The sequence below is a fragment of the Marmota monax genome, unplaced genomic scaffold, assembly GCF_021218885.2.
Source record: "Marmota monax isolate L192 unplaced genomic scaffold, Marmota_monax_Labrador192_F-V1.1 WCK01_AAM20220418_F8-fsc00008, whole genome shotgun sequence".
Lineage (NCBI taxonomy): Eukaryota > Metazoa > Chordata > Mammalia > Rodentia > Sciuridae > Marmota > Marmota monax.
This window is the reverse complement of record NW_026694432.1, coordinates 24,336,360-24,350,457: the sequence shown is the minus strand read 5'-3', so window position 1 is coordinate 24,350,457 and position 14,098 is coordinate 24,336,360. Positions and strand designations below refer to the sequence as shown.

The 14,098-nt window shown below is 59.8% G+C and overlaps 1 protein-coding gene across 12 annotated transcripts in view; it reads right to left on the bottom strand.

The window, feature by feature from the left end:
- Positions 1-14,098, bottom strand: part of Hspg2 (heparan sulfate proteoglycan 2) — a 90,248-nt gene that overhangs the window by 27,621 nt on the left and 48,529 nt on the right. For 4 of the 12 annotated variants that reach the window (XM_046468635.2, XM_046468637.2, XM_046468639.2 and 1 more), the window contains 19 exons: positions 13,897-14,024; positions 13,484-13,570; positions 12,958-13,007; positions 12,658-12,752; positions 12,382-12,522; positions 11,832-12,023; positions 10,371-10,409; positions 9,731-9,832; positions 9,008-9,223; positions 8,517-8,600; positions 6,262-6,354; positions 5,921-6,001; positions 5,503-5,733; positions 4,402-4,515; positions 2,706-2,833; positions 2,478-2,564; positions 1,501-1,559; positions 1,200-1,367; positions 937-1,047 (listed from right to left, as the gene is read on the bottom strand). In XM_046468635.2, coding sequence (XP_046324591.1) covers positions 937-1,047; positions 1,200-1,367; positions 1,501-1,559; positions 2,478-2,564; positions 2,706-2,833; positions 4,402-4,515; positions 5,503-5,733; positions 5,921-6,001; positions 6,262-6,354; positions 8,517-8,600; positions 9,008-9,223; positions 9,731-9,832; positions 10,371-10,409; positions 11,832-12,023; positions 12,382-12,522; positions 12,658-12,752; positions 12,958-13,007; positions 13,484-13,570; positions 13,897-14,024 — 2,206 coding nt within the window. The remainder of the gene's footprint in view (positions 1-936; positions 1,048-1,199; positions 1,368-1,500; positions 1,560-2,477; positions 2,565-2,705; positions 2,834-4,401; positions 4,516-5,502; positions 5,734-5,920; positions 6,002-6,261; positions 6,355-8,516; positions 8,601-9,007; positions 9,224-9,730; positions 9,833-10,370; positions 10,410-11,831; positions 12,024-12,381; positions 12,523-12,657; positions 12,753-12,957; positions 13,008-13,483; positions 13,571-13,896; positions 14,025-14,098) is intronic. The other 8 variants (XM_046468645.2, XM_046468646.2, XM_046468649.2 and 5 more) reach the window with 5 other exon arrangements.

The window sequence follows — 14,098 nt, the reverse complement described above, 5'->3', positions numbered from 1 at the left end:
GCCACCCTCCTCAGCTGCCTCCCACCCCACTGGCTGCCCCCTGTAGCTTTTCCTGTCCTTCCTCTTTGACTTGACATGTGCCACCTGGAGCTCCCTGCAGCTCTGTCCTGGGCCCTGTCTTGCAGTCACTGTCCCTGGGCGATCACATTCTGCATTGACTGTTGACACCATTCTGGGGCCAAAAGCCCCCAAACTCACCTCTCTGGCAAGGACCCCTTTCCTCAGTTCAGACTCACACATAAAAACACCTGGTTGACAAACCCACTTAGGTGTCTCCCCAGCACCTCAAGCTTGGGGTTCCCTCCGGCCTGCTGCTGGCCAGGCTGCTGTGCCCCAGCCCTGACTCCAGTGCCCTCCTGCCTCCCTTACACCAGAGGCTGCCTTCCTTGGTACAGGGCTTTCCTGGGGCCACTGGAGCCCACGGCACATGCTCTGTGGTAGGACAGAGGCGCAGGGGAACTGAAGCTCTGGGAATAGGCGCAGACCCCAGCTCCTGGGGGCAGGGGCAGGGAGATGCTGAGATGCGTGCTGTACCCTGGCTCCGGTGTACTCGGCCACACGGAGCCCAGACTGTGTGCAGGGGGAGGAGCTGCTGGTGACAACACACCTCCTCCCCCTGCACACATTCCTGTTTCGGCTCTGTTTGCAGGAGCCCAGATGAAGACACCTTCCAGCGGGGGCCTTCTCCGCTCAGTAATGGCACCATGTTTATGCAATTCTGGGATCTAGACCCCGGGGAGCAGCCTCCTCTCCTGCCCTCCTGATCACAGTCAAGTGCTGCTGATTCTGTGTCTTAAACAGACCCTGAATCCACCGCCCCTTCCTGCCTCCACAGTCATGGCCTTGTTTGGGTGGCCACCGTCCCTTCCTGGTACATGGAAGCCCTGCAGCCCCGCCCAGGACAGGCCACCGTGAGTCAGGGAAGAAGGGACTCACCAGTGACCAGCAGCTCTGCCCGGCTGGTATTGGCGTGGTGGAGGTTCCGACAGGTGCAAACGTAGACCCCGGCATCAGAGGGCTGCACGCTGGGGAAGTGCAGTTCGGAGCCTGGATGGGGGGTGGGGGGAGGAGCTTGTGAGCGCAGATGTCCCTCCCGGCCCCCCCTGCATGCAGGGATAGGACCTGAGCAGGGCAGGGACAGGCCCACATCTCCCCTCTCCCTGGGGTGACTCCGGGGTGAAGATCCCAGCCAAGGCTACCTTGATGTCGCTGCTGGGTGCTGCTGGGCACAGGCCGCCCATCCTCACGGGTCCAGTAGAAGTAATGGGGTGGGCTCCCGCTGACCTGGCACCGCAGGGAGTGAGCGCCACCCTGGGGCACGATGCTCCGAACAGGGTGGACCTGGACCACCAGCGGGGCTCGATCTGCTGGGTTGGGGCACAGCAAGGAGAGGCCGTTCCAGCAGGACACCCCCTCATCTCTCCCGAAAGCCCGTGTCCCCCAGGCCCCCAGGTTTCCTGCCTTGCCCATTACCCCCACCTGGGCTGTGGTCCCACTTACCCTGTGGCAGGCACCGGCCCCCTGGCACGTTGGGGTTACCTGTGTAACCCGGGGCACACCTGTCAGGAGGAACAAGCACTGGCTTTGTCAGGCCGTAAGGGACCCCGTGGCTCATGGTGGACTCGGGGAGCCAGAAACTCAGCCAGCTGCCTAGTGTGGGGTGAGGTGGCTCAGGGCTTTGGAAGGAATTTGGGGACCAAACAGTCCCCAGCACAGGGCCTGAGCTGAGAAAGGGGAGTGTAAGGGAGCATAATGAGGAAGGAGGGAACAGCCATTCCACAACCGTTTATTAGGCAACTACTATGTGCCAGGCTCTAGGTGCGTAGTGAATGTGATGGAGTCCTTGGCTTTGCAGAACCAACTAACTGGGACCCCGACCTGGAAACACCATGTACAGAGTTGGGCTAAGGGCCAAGCAGGTGTTAGCTCAGGAGGCTTCCCGAGGATGGGACTCTGAGCTGTATCCCCCTAGAGCGGGCTGTACTCTTCCTTCAGAGGACCGACCACAGTTTGTAAATCGTACACTCGTGTGATTATTTTTTCCCTCCCTTCCTATTCCAGGTGGCAGACTCTGAAAGGGCCGAGATGGACTCCCCTTGGCTTACTACTTTATCTCCAACAGCTCTGTGTATACATGGCCCACAGGAGATGCTCAATAAAAACGTGTTGAATGAGGGAATGAAGCTAAGAGGAAGTTAACCAGGAAGGGGAGGGTTTAGGGGCAACAACCATTCCGTGCAGAAGGAACAGCGTATGCAAGAGCCGAACAGCAAGAATTCAGAAAAACTCTGTCCAGCTAGCGTGGGAAGTTGGGTGTCAGAAAAAAAGCATGTGGGTCCTAAGAGGTGTGGGCCTGTCCCAAGGGCAATGTAAGTCCTAGAAGGGTTTGGGGCAGGGAAGGCACAGGACTCTGTCTAGGGCTCTCACCCAGGAATCTACCATTTGCTCCTTCCCTGTATCTCTCGTTGCAAACTTACTGCTCGCAGTACTGTCCGGTGTAGCCGGGCTCACAGGCTGTGCAGCGGTAGCCACCGGCTCCCAGGCTCTCACAGGTGCGGGAGAACCTGGGGATGAGAAGCAGAGGTCAGGCCGTTGGAAGGAAGTCCAGTCCCCATGCTGCTCCCTCCACTCCTGTCCCGAAAGCCAAGGCAGCGCCCTCCGCTCCACAGAGGGACTGGTCCTGGGCCTCGAGTAGGGGCACCCACATGTTCTCCGGGTTGGTCAGCGGGCAGGCACAGGGATGGCAGTCCTCGGGCGTTCCGGCCGTGGCGTCTCCGTAGTAGCCAGGTGCACACAGCTCGCAGAACTCCCCGGCAGCGTTGTGTTGGCATTGCTGCAGGGACAAGGGTGTCAGACACCAGCCGCCAGGTGGCATTTACCCTGAGCCTCGCACTTCTGCAATCCCTCTGTCCAGAAAGTCCAAGTTTGTGAACTTATCTTACGAAAATCACGGAAGGGCACAGTTTCATTACAGGGACAGTCATTCAACTCCGAGGTGTTACAACACCCTAAACATCCCAAAGCGGGGAACTGGATCCATTAAACACTAAATCCTCACAGACAGCTATCAAAAAGGACGGTGTAGATTTTATTTCATATATTCTTCTCCCTAAAGACCTACGATCTCAAAAGAAAGCAAAGGTGTACACCTGGGTATCTGGGGGATAGAACTTTGAAAACACATGCTTCAACGTGACAACGTGCGGGCTACGTATGCTCCTCCAAAGAGACGCATGTGTGTTGGATTAACATAGTATGTTCTTTGATCTGTGTTTTTAGCTCATGGCTCTATCAACCAGCTGGCCCCTGGTCAGGTACCCAGGAGAGCCATACACACACACTGCCCTGAAAAGCCAAGTATTACAAAAAGTTACATTATGGAAAGATATTCAGGAATTACTACAAGAAAACATTCAATTATTAAACACGATCCCATGTGTATTTGCAGAATGAAGAATATTAAAAAGCATGAATATTGCTGGGTGTGGTGGTGCACACCTATAATCCCAGCTGATTGGGAGGCTGAGGTGGGAGGAAGGCAAGTTCAAGGCCAGCCTCAGCACCTTAGCAAGGCCCTAAGCAACTTAGGGAGACCCTGCCTCGAAATAAAAACTGGGATATAAAGGGCTGGGGTGTGGCTCAGCGACCCTGGGTTCAATCCCTGGTACCAAAAAAAAAAAAAGAAAAAAGTGTGAATATTCAGGGCCGGGGAAGCAGCTTGGTGGTAGAGCACTTACCTAGTATGTGTGAGGCTCTGGCTTCAATCCCAGAACCACACACACACATACACAAACGCACACACACGCACACACGCACACACACATGCACACATGCACACACACGCACACACACACACAAATGTTAATATTTGCCCAGGAAAGGAGCAAGACAGCATCTCACTCCAGTGCTGACAGCGATTCCCCCAGGTGGTGGGTGGAGGGGCTCTTAACTATCCTTTTGCTTTCTCTCTATGGGCTGGGCTGGGGGGGTGGCTCCGTGGTGGGCGCTTGCCCAGCAGACCAGAGGCCCTGAGTCCATCCCCAGCACTGCCAAAAACAAAACAAAAAAACCTGCATTTAAGGAAAAAAAAAAAAAAGCCTTTGTAGTCTGACTTCTACGGAGAACACGTCACTCGGTGATAAGGAATAAGATAAAATAAGAGCCCAAGATCTCTTTATAAAGGAGCATGTTACCCCATAGCTCTATCCTGCCCGCCACATCCACAGCCCCTCGGTGACCTTGCCGGCTGACCCACGTGCTTGGCCACAGGCCATACCCTGTGACCGTGTCCCTGGATCCAGGCCTACCTTTCCAAATTCCCCCTCCCACCCACACGCACCCTAGGACGGCCCCAGGCCCAGCCAGCGGCCCCCGCCACCCCTGGCCTTGCTAGCATCTCACCGAGCAGGCCCCGGTCTCTGGGTGGCACAGGTCTGAGTGGCCGTTGCATTCACACAGCTCACAGTGGCCGAGGTAGAGGCCGCTCCCTGTGCGCGTGTAGCCAGGGGCGCAGTCCTGGGGACAGAGCAAGTTGGGTCTCTGTTACCAACAGGATCCCACCTGGAGCCAACAGACCCACACCTCCCTCCCATCTGCCCCCTCCAGGGTCGAGACCCTGCTGGCTCTTGGAGCCCAGCCTCCTCCCACGTCCCCTCTCAGCAGCCCTCTGCCCCCATCTCCTCTTGACTCTCCTGCCGCTCCAAAGCAGGGACAGTGTCTGCCCACCCTGCCTGGTACCCCTGCCCATCTGAGCACTGTGGGACCGTGTTTGTCCCTAATGGGACGCCTTCTCCACCCCAGGACTCTGTTCCTGGATTTTCTTCTGGTGGGAAAGGTTTTTACTGAAGAACTTCACCCCAAAGTGGGAAAAGCAGGTTGGAGAGCCCTAGATGGGAACAGACCCTTGAAGGTCCACACGATGACGTTACACTCATTAAACAATGTGAGGGACGCCACGCACAGCGCTGGGGACGTTGGTATACAGCGGAAACTGGTCGGCACAGGTGTGGAAAGACCCTCTTCCCTGTCCCTCCCACAAAGCCCCCAGGCCCGCCCTCCCTGTACTCCAGAGGGATTCGCGGGGCAGCTCCCCCCACTGGGGTGCAGAAGCCGCCCCCAGGACATTCATTCCCAGGCTCCTCCTGCAAAGCGCCTTAGACTTGAAAACTGAGAAACAGGAAGCACAGCTGCTGGCTGGGGGGGGCCTGCTCCTTCCCCTCTTGTCCACCGGCCTCCGCGCCAGTGTTAGGACAGACTGGTCTCTGGAGTCCCTAGACCTGGGCTCAGACTGGCTTCTGCCACATGCTGGCTCCGTGTCCCAGGGTGGACCACGGACGTCACCGTCCTCTCTTACCTGTGAAGGGGGTGACCGCCTGGACCTCGGCACCGAGAGGATGCGGTGCAGGGGACCCCTAGCTACGGCAGCAGTCACGGCTACGGCAAGGCCACGGACAGCTTGCTGATGCCGTCAGGTGCAGGGCGGCTGGTCATCCACACACTCACCTGGCAGGACAGGCCCACGTAGCCTGGGGGACAGCGGCACTCCTCCACCTCCAGGGCCCGGGGTCCGGCGGAGGGCCCCGGCTGGGTGACCTCCATGCTGACGGCACTGATGCTGGCCGCCAGCGGCACCGAGGAGAACGTGGCCCGGACCAGGAGCTCGTCCAGGTCGGCCAGCGCCATCAGCAGGTGCTCACGGGTGGCCGGCTGCCCGTCGGGCCGGCGCCAGAATTCCTAGGTGGGGGCAGCAAGAGTGGGTGAGGACACCGGGCTCTGCCCGTCCCCCCTTCTAGGCACTGACCCAGGGCTGTGAGGGAGGGCGGGGGTGAGGGGCAGGGGCAGCGATGTCAATGCCAGTCTCCAAATCAGAGCGGAGGGTGGGGTAGGGTCAGGTCCAGTGCCAAGGCCAAGGGCCCCTCACCTCTCGGAAGACGATCTCATAGCTCTTCCCCTCTGGTCCCTGCAGAGCCGGCTGGGTGGCCACCAGCATGATGTTGTTGCCCTGGAGAGACGCGGGGGGGTCAGGAGGGGAGTTGAGTGGCTCTCAAGGGACCGCCACCCGTCTCACACCCTCCACGCCACTCGGCCTCTTGTGCTCTGCTCTCTGAAGCTCCAGCGCCCACCCCCGTCTGCTGTCCCCCATGCCCAGCGGGTGCTGTCCACCCAGGCAGTGGGGGCCCTGAGCCTAACCCCCAGGGCTGAAGAACGGACACCTGGAAGGTGGGTGGCTTCCACCTGCCCACCGAGGAGTCCAGCGCTCACCGTGATCTGGACGTCGGGGTCAGAGAGCGGGCTGCCCTGTGGGCCTGCCCTGTAGGAGAGGGTGTACCGCAGCCGCCCGCCGTAGGCCGCCACCTGCAGAGAGGCAAGTTCCCGTCACAGGCTGCCCTGCCCTCCCGGGAGTGGGCTTTGACCACACAGGGAAGGTCGGGCCCCAGGAGGCCTGCCCACCGTGCTGCACCTCCCCTCCCTAGGAGGCCAGTGCGTGGCCTGCAGCTGCTTGGGGAACAGGCCATCTCTCTGTCCCTCCCAGCCTCACACACGGAAGGACGCAGAGTGGCTTCCCTCCAAGTTCCCCGCTGCCTGAAGGTCCCGTCAACGAGCTTCACGCCCCTTTTCATTTACAGGAATTTCCCCCAAAGGGGACAAGGTAACGGCAGTGACCACCACGGGAAGTCTCAAAGCTTCAAAAGTTCTCAGTCGAGGGTGGGCAGAGGCTAAGGGTGCCCTCAGAGGCCTCGCCTCCTGCGTCGGTGAAGTTTCCTCTGCCCAGAATCCACCCTCCTCTGGCTGCAAGCCACATGGGGCTCTTTAAGGAACGATGCTTCCTCTACACGCAAGAGCCCTCCTCTATTCCAGGGGCCTGGCCCTACTCCTCCAGTCCTGGCCAATCTGCACAGCCCACCACTCCCCACTCCCACCCTGGATGGACAAGGGAACCTGGCACTGCTCCTTCTTCTGGACAGACAGAGACTCCCTTCTCTAGTCAGACAAGAAGCTGGAAAATGGCACCAACTGAGCCAAAGCTCTGCTGAGCCCCTGGATCCAGCCACGCCTGATGCTAGATGCCCTGGGATTCTGCAGTTTAATGAGCCAATAGATGGTTTGTTGCAGACAAGCCTGATGGACTTGGGTTTTCTACTGGCAGGAGGGGAAGAGTTTTGGGTTTGCATGAGAGTAGCCGAGGCTCCAGCTCGCCCCACTAGACTTTCCTCTCTCTCTTCAGCCACCGAGTATTGAGCTGACAGCTCAATACCACCCCGTGATGCCCACCCCACCGGCTGACCTGCGTGTTCATTCAGTGGTGAGCACTACCCAATCACCTGCTGACTACCTGCCAGGCCCTGGGCTCCACAGGCCCTGGGGCTGCTCTCTGCAAGCCCGGGGTGTGGTTAGGGAGGCAGGGACAGACCCAAACAACAACAGAAGCCCCTAGTCTCCTATTGACTTTGGATGCCAGCAAGATCACAGCCACACCTAGGACCAACTTTCTAGCAAGTAGTGGGTGCACATGGCGGCACAGTGACTGAGGGGGAGGCCTCTGCAGCCTGCAAGACCTAGGCTCTAACTGCAGCTCTGCTGGCTGTACGTTCTTGGGCAAGTCACTTAACTTCTCTGAGCCCCACTTTCCTCAAATGGAAACAGGAGTAAAACTAATACTGAGAGGCATCATGGGGACTAAGCAATTCTGGACACGTAAAATGACGTGCTTGGCACGGTGCGGAGGACGCACACCACGCTCAACCACTTGCCCTCACCTCCACCCTGGCTCCAGGAGATGCCCCTACACCTGCACCCCTTGCCCTGGTGGTCTTGGGGTGTCTCTGAATGTTAACTCATCCCATCTTATGTAGACGCTGAAGAGGCCCCTACATAGCTTTGGGAACCAGGCAGAAGCAATAGCAACGCCAGCACTCAAGTGAAACCCAGGCTGATGATGACAATAACAACAGGGACAATGACAGGAATGACCATCAGACCAGGGGCGAGCTTTGGGAGGACAGGCCCCTTCTGCTGGTACATGACACAGCACGCAGTAAGCACTTTTTGTGTCTGTGTACCAGGGATTTAACCCAGGGGCACTTAGCCACGGGGCCACATCCCCAGCCCTTTTCACTTTTGTTTAGAGACATCGGGTCTGAGTTGCTTTGGGCCTCTCTAAGTTGCTGAGGCTGGCTTTGAACTCATGATCTCCTGCCTCAGTCTCTGGAGAGTGGCTGGGACACAGGGGTGCGTGCCTGGCGGCAGTAAGTACTTAATGCTTTTGGAATGAAGGAATGCCCTATCAAGAGGCACTACCAAGAACAGCAGCTGGACACAGGGTCAAGGGAGCTCAGCAGGGCTTGAGAAGCCCTTGCAGGTGAGACAGCCGGAGGGGCCAGGGCCAAGCCCCAGGGAAGTCCCCTTCCCGCTGAAGGCCTCAGTCCCCCGATCCGAGCCACAGAGGGCTCTAACAAAGGACCCTCTGACATTTTAGGATTCTCTGCCCCCCTGTGACCCTCCCGATTCCTCGTTACCTTGTCCCCCAGGAAGGCTCGGGGCAGCTGCCAATACCAGAGACTTCCAGGAAACAGAGAGAAGCCTTCGTGGGAGAGAGAGAACTAGGACAGAAGGGCGGGCGGTGAGGGCGCGGGCAGGGGCCGGGGCCTGCGGGCCACAGCGGGGCAGGGGGCAGGACCAGCCCGCCCCAAGCTCGGGTGCTGACCCCTTTCTCCGAGGAACTTGCCTCCCGCTCTGGACCCGGGCACCCCAGCTGCTCTAAGTGTGGCCGGGGTCAGCATCTCCCCAAGCCTGACCCCAAGATTTAAGCAGCCTGTAGGGAAACACTGAAGAATGAAGTGCCCTTTCACGCACATTTAAAGATGTACCACAGCATCACTAAGGGGCGTGTGATCAACCTAAAGGGAAACTGGACAGAAATGTCGGCCCAGGCAGCGGAGAGATTATGAAGCTGGTTCAAAGCAGCCGGAGTCAGGGTGGGGTCCCCTGGGGGTCGCCTTGCACATACCTGAGAGCTCACTGGGGAAGACAGGGCAGTAAAGGAGGAGGAGGAGGAGGAGGAGGGCGAGGAGGAGGAGGGCGAGGAGGAGTGGGACCCGGGAGCTGCTCGCAGGGCAGGCTGGGGGCGAGGGGGCAGCCCCCGGTGAGGGGAGTGGTCAAGGGCGGCAAAGTTGGCAAGGAGCTGCCAGATCTCAGCGTCCATCCGCCTCTGGGCCTCGTCCACCTGGGGCACCGGGAGAGGAGGGACGGAGGAAAGGAGCAGAGACAGAGACGATGCCCGTGAGGGAGGCTCTGCCAGCCCCCCCCCACTTCCGTGCACAAAGGCCAATGCCCGCTGCTCCGACAGAACCCTCTGGTCCTCAGGAGCCAGGTGGGCACATCCTGGGATGGGCCAACTGACTACAGGCTGCCCCTGTTGGGGATAAGCCCTCCAGAGGGTGCCCATCAAGAGGCGGGCAGACAGCTCTCTGCCACCAAGACCAGAAGTGCTGGAGGCCACCCGGGCATCTGGGCAGGGGATGCTGCCCCTCAGGCCTGACCCTCCACGGGGGCTCACGGCACCAACCCACACCATGTTGTGGCTCTGGAATGTTTCTAGAACTCAGGAATGGACTGGGCACCAGGAGGGGCCCAGATGGGTATGGGGAAAAATGACCCGGGAAGACCAGGGTCTCAGTCAAAGGCTATTCCCTGGGGCCCGACAAGCCTGGCCCAGCCAGGCCTGGGTTACCTGTGGTGCCCGCTGGACCTGGCCCCTGCCCTCTGGGGGTCCCGGGATCCTCCCAGATGTCATGGCTGCCCGCCACTGCTCCTCTGAGAGGGACGTGCGGTTCTGACGGGGTGGAGGTCACAGGCCAGCTCAGTCCCTCAGGCTCCCAGAGCTGGAGCCCTGGGAAGGATGTGCTCCCAGGACCCGGTGGCCAGAGGGGCCACAATGACTGGGAAGAAAGGTGCATGCTCCCCTGTTTGGGTTGGCACACGGGTTACCCCAGGTGCTAGATGGGCATGTGCACCTGGGGGTGTTAGTGGTTGCCTGGGGGCAATGCCAGGGAAAGCTGGGGGACCAGGTATGGTCACAAGGATTAGCGTCAAGTTAGTTTCCCTGCCACCTCGATCACTGTCCTGACCTCAGGTGGTTGGCACCAGGATCAGATGACACAGCCAGGGAGGCAGCCAGAGGCACATGCCCCTGGGCAGCAGCGAGGGGCCGGACACAGCAGTGCCCTGACCCCGGGGCCGTGGGAACGGCCTGAGCTCATGCAGACCCACACTGTCTTGGGCACGGGGCATCTCCACACGCAGGGCGAGGGCACCCAGGAACACGCCATGCCTGTCACACCGGCCTCACACCTCCCACAGCGAGGGCCTACCTGGTGAGCCCAGCGCATCCGCGCCAAGTATGCCTCCCTCTGTGGGGCATGAGAACCGCAGGAAGGAGACAGAGAGCGGTCAGAGCAGCAGGACAGGGCACAGGGAGGCCAGGAGAGAAGGGACCGAGGAAGGAGAGGGACTGAAGGTAGCCAGCTGTGCATGGGCAGGGGACTTGGCTCTGCTCATGGAACAGGACAGAGCTTCCCCTCCTAAGTGACCCTGGGGGCAGCTGCTGGAGCACAGGTCAGCAGGGGACTCCTGTGTCAAGCCCCACTTCCTTTGGGTCCCCAGGATGGCAGACAGCTCCAGGAACACCAGGGAAGGCTGCCCCGGTGTCCACCCTAGACCCCTGTCCCCATCACCATCCCACACCACCGTCCCTGGACCCCCTTCAGAGCGATAAAGACAGTCATCCCAGCCTAGCTAGTTTGGGTTTTGTTTTGGGTTTTTTTTTTGGTACCAGGGACTGAACTCAGGGGCACTCGACCACTCAGCCACATCCCCAGCCATTTTTTCTTGTATTTTAGTTAGAGACAGGGTCTCCCTGAGTTGCTTAGTGCCTTGCTTTTGCTGAGGCTGGCTTTGAACTGAGATCCTCCTGTTTCAACCTCTCGAGTTGCTGGGATAAAAGGCATGTGCCACCGCACCTGGCCATATATATATACTTCGAGACAGCTCCTATATATACACACACATATTTGAGATCAAGTTGCTTAGGGCCTTGTTATGTTGCCAAGGCTGGCCTTGATATTTCAGCAGTGCCCTGACCCCAAGGATTTCAATCCTTGCACCCCAGCCTCCTGAACTGCCAAGGTTACAGGTGTATACCACCACACCCGGCTAGTGTAGCACTTTAAGGGCAATCTGAGTTTGAATCCTGCCACTGCCACCTAGGAGCTGTGGGACTTTAGAGAAGTTCCCCAGTCTCTCTTGAGTTTGTTTCCTCATGTAGGAAATGGGGCAGTGGGACTACCTGGCTCATACAGTTGTGACTTATGAAACGCGAAACTGCTTGGGACGATGCCTAACATACAGGAAGCACTGGATAAATATGCCCCATAATAAAATTACTGCACCCAACACCCAGCACGGAGCCTGCGGGGTAGACAAGTGAATTTAGAGGGAGTAAGTGAATGAAACGGAAATTGTGTCCCATTTGTCCCTGTGTCTCAAGGGCCTGGCCTGGAGCCTGTTTGCTGGAAACTGCACAAAAGCTCATCACTGTTAACAGCTGAACACACAGTGTGCCAGGCACGGTCTCCAATCCTCCAGCCACCCGGAGTTGAGGGCTATGAGGAGGTGTCCTGCCAGTAGATGGCAGAGCTGAGGTTCACCCCCAAGGTCACACACTGAACCACGATGTGGTGGCCGCCCACCAAGACTCCCCCGGGGTAAAGTGTGTCTGAGTCCCCGTGGACCCAGGTGCTCGGGGAGGGTCTGCAGCCCCCCACGGGGCCCACCTTGTCGCCCTGGTAGGCCTCTGGCAGCTGCCAGTAGAAGGACTCATGGCCAAGTTGGGCGAAGTTGGCGAAGGAGAGCTGGGCGCCCTCGGGCACGGGCTCCACGGTGAAGCCTCCCGTCAGGCGGCTGTTCCGCTGAGGGTTCACCAGGGCAAAGCCTTGGAAGTCCCCAGGGGCAAAGCGGGTGTCGATCTGGCGGCAGAGAGAGGATCAGGTGTCAGTCTAGTACAGGGCAGGCATATGGGGACAGGGGACAGGGACAAAGGTTATCAGGACAGGAAATGGGGCCTGCTGAGATCAGGGGAGACGTAGGGGTGGGGGCACATCAGGGTGGAGCATGGGGAGATGCAGGGCTCAGGCTGGAATAGGCAATAATGGGGGCACAGGGAGGGTCTTAGGACGGGGGTCAGTGTCACTGGGCGTGGGCCTGGGATGGGCAGTACTGGGGGCTCAGGGATGGCTGTCCTCACAGGACGCCGGGACTTGGCTGCGCCAGGCTCCTGGCTGGCCTCAGGGAGCAGCAGGGAGTGGCGGGCTGTGTGGCTCTTACCAGGTGGCGGGTGTAGGAAGAACTGGCACACTGCTGGGTGACTCCCATGCAGAAGCAGGGCAGGCAGCCGTCCGGGTGGCCGGCGCTCAGGTGGAAGTGGTGGGGCCGGCAGCGGCTGCAGGTGAGGCCCTCCACCTTTGCCTGGGTGGGTGCGTGGAGCATGTGTGCGGGAACTCGGGGGTCTCCTCATTCCCAGCAGCAGCCCCCGCCCCCCCAGTCCCCACCCCCAGGGGCCGTGGAGTCCCTCCCACTGTGAGGTGCAGGCCCGGCACTGACCTTGCACTGGCACTGACCAGCAGCATCACACTGGCTGCTGATGCTGCCCTGAGGGTCACAGCCACAGCCTATCCCCTCTGGTGGCTGGCCATCTCCTAAGATGGAGGAAAGCCACAGCTGGAGCCCCCAAGCCCACCCAGCACCCCCAGCCCCACTGCTGAGCATGCAACCGCACCAGGCACCCAGTTCATCTCTGAGGTCAGAGTGGTAAAGCCACCGGACCCAGGTCACAGGGGAACAAAGGATCTGCCCTGGCTCCACCCGGGAGAATGGGTAGCCCGACCCTACAACCCTACTCACTCCGGCAAGGCTGGCCCTGGCTCGGGTTGCCATAGTAACCTGGGGCACACCTGCAGAGAGAGCAGAATGCTGGGGAGCCTGAGAGGGCCAGGCCTGGGGTGGGCGCCTGTGTTTGGACTCCATGTCCCCCAGGTGCTGGAAGAAACCATTTAGCCCAACTCATCCATTTTACAGACGGGGAAACAGACGGGAAAAGGGCAGGAATGTGCTCTAGGCAGTGGGTCAGCCAGATGGGACCTTGGCCCCAGGACCTGCGGCAATAGGGGTCTCCTGGGAAGAGAGGTCAGGTGGGGCAGGGGTGCTGGGGCTTGAAGGTGAGCTGCAGGCCAGCACATCCGAGACCTTCGAGGCTCGGAACACCTGGCTGGAGGTGGAGGCTCCAGCGAAGGGAGCTGACTGCCTCCGGGGGGCCCGTGCAAGGAAGAGCGGGAGGCCCCTGGTTCCTCCTGGACAGGACGGTGGGCCCACCTGAGGACTCCGGAGGAGACCCCTCCTACACAGCTTCACCTTCCCGTCCCTGCCTCACCTCTCACAGTGGCGCCCGCTGTGGCCTGGCGAGCACGAGTCACAGGTCGGGTGGCCGTCGGTGTCCAGAAAGCAGGTATGGGCAGCCCTGAGAGCATGGGGCAAGTTTCCCGTGAGGAAGGCAGCAGGGCCTCCTCTCCCCAGGGACCCTCCCTCGGACCCAGGGAGGAGAGGGAGGAAGGGCGCATGCTCAGAGTTCCACGAGCACCATTCTGCTCAGCTGTCACACAGGGGCTAATGTGGGGTGCTGTCCCCGTTCGACAGATACGGTGGAGGCTCTGAAGGTGAAGCGCATCTTCCACCAAGTGACAGGTCGGGGAGCCTAAGACGGGTTTAACCTCTGCCCCTCAAGAGGACCCAGAGGGAGGGAGTGTGGCAGGGGTGGTACACAGGAAGGGCAGGGGCCGGACGCACTGGCCAGCAGCAGGGGCTCCATAGCATGGGCACGGCTGGCAGTCCTGTGGTGTGCCCCGCTGGGCATCCCCGTAGTATCCTGGCTGGCACTGCTCACACCGGGGGCCCACTGTGTGGTGCTGGCAGCCCTGGAGGGACAGAGCACTTGTTGAGGCCAGGTCCCTGAAGGCCACAGATTCCTGGGGTGGAGAGGAAGGGGCGG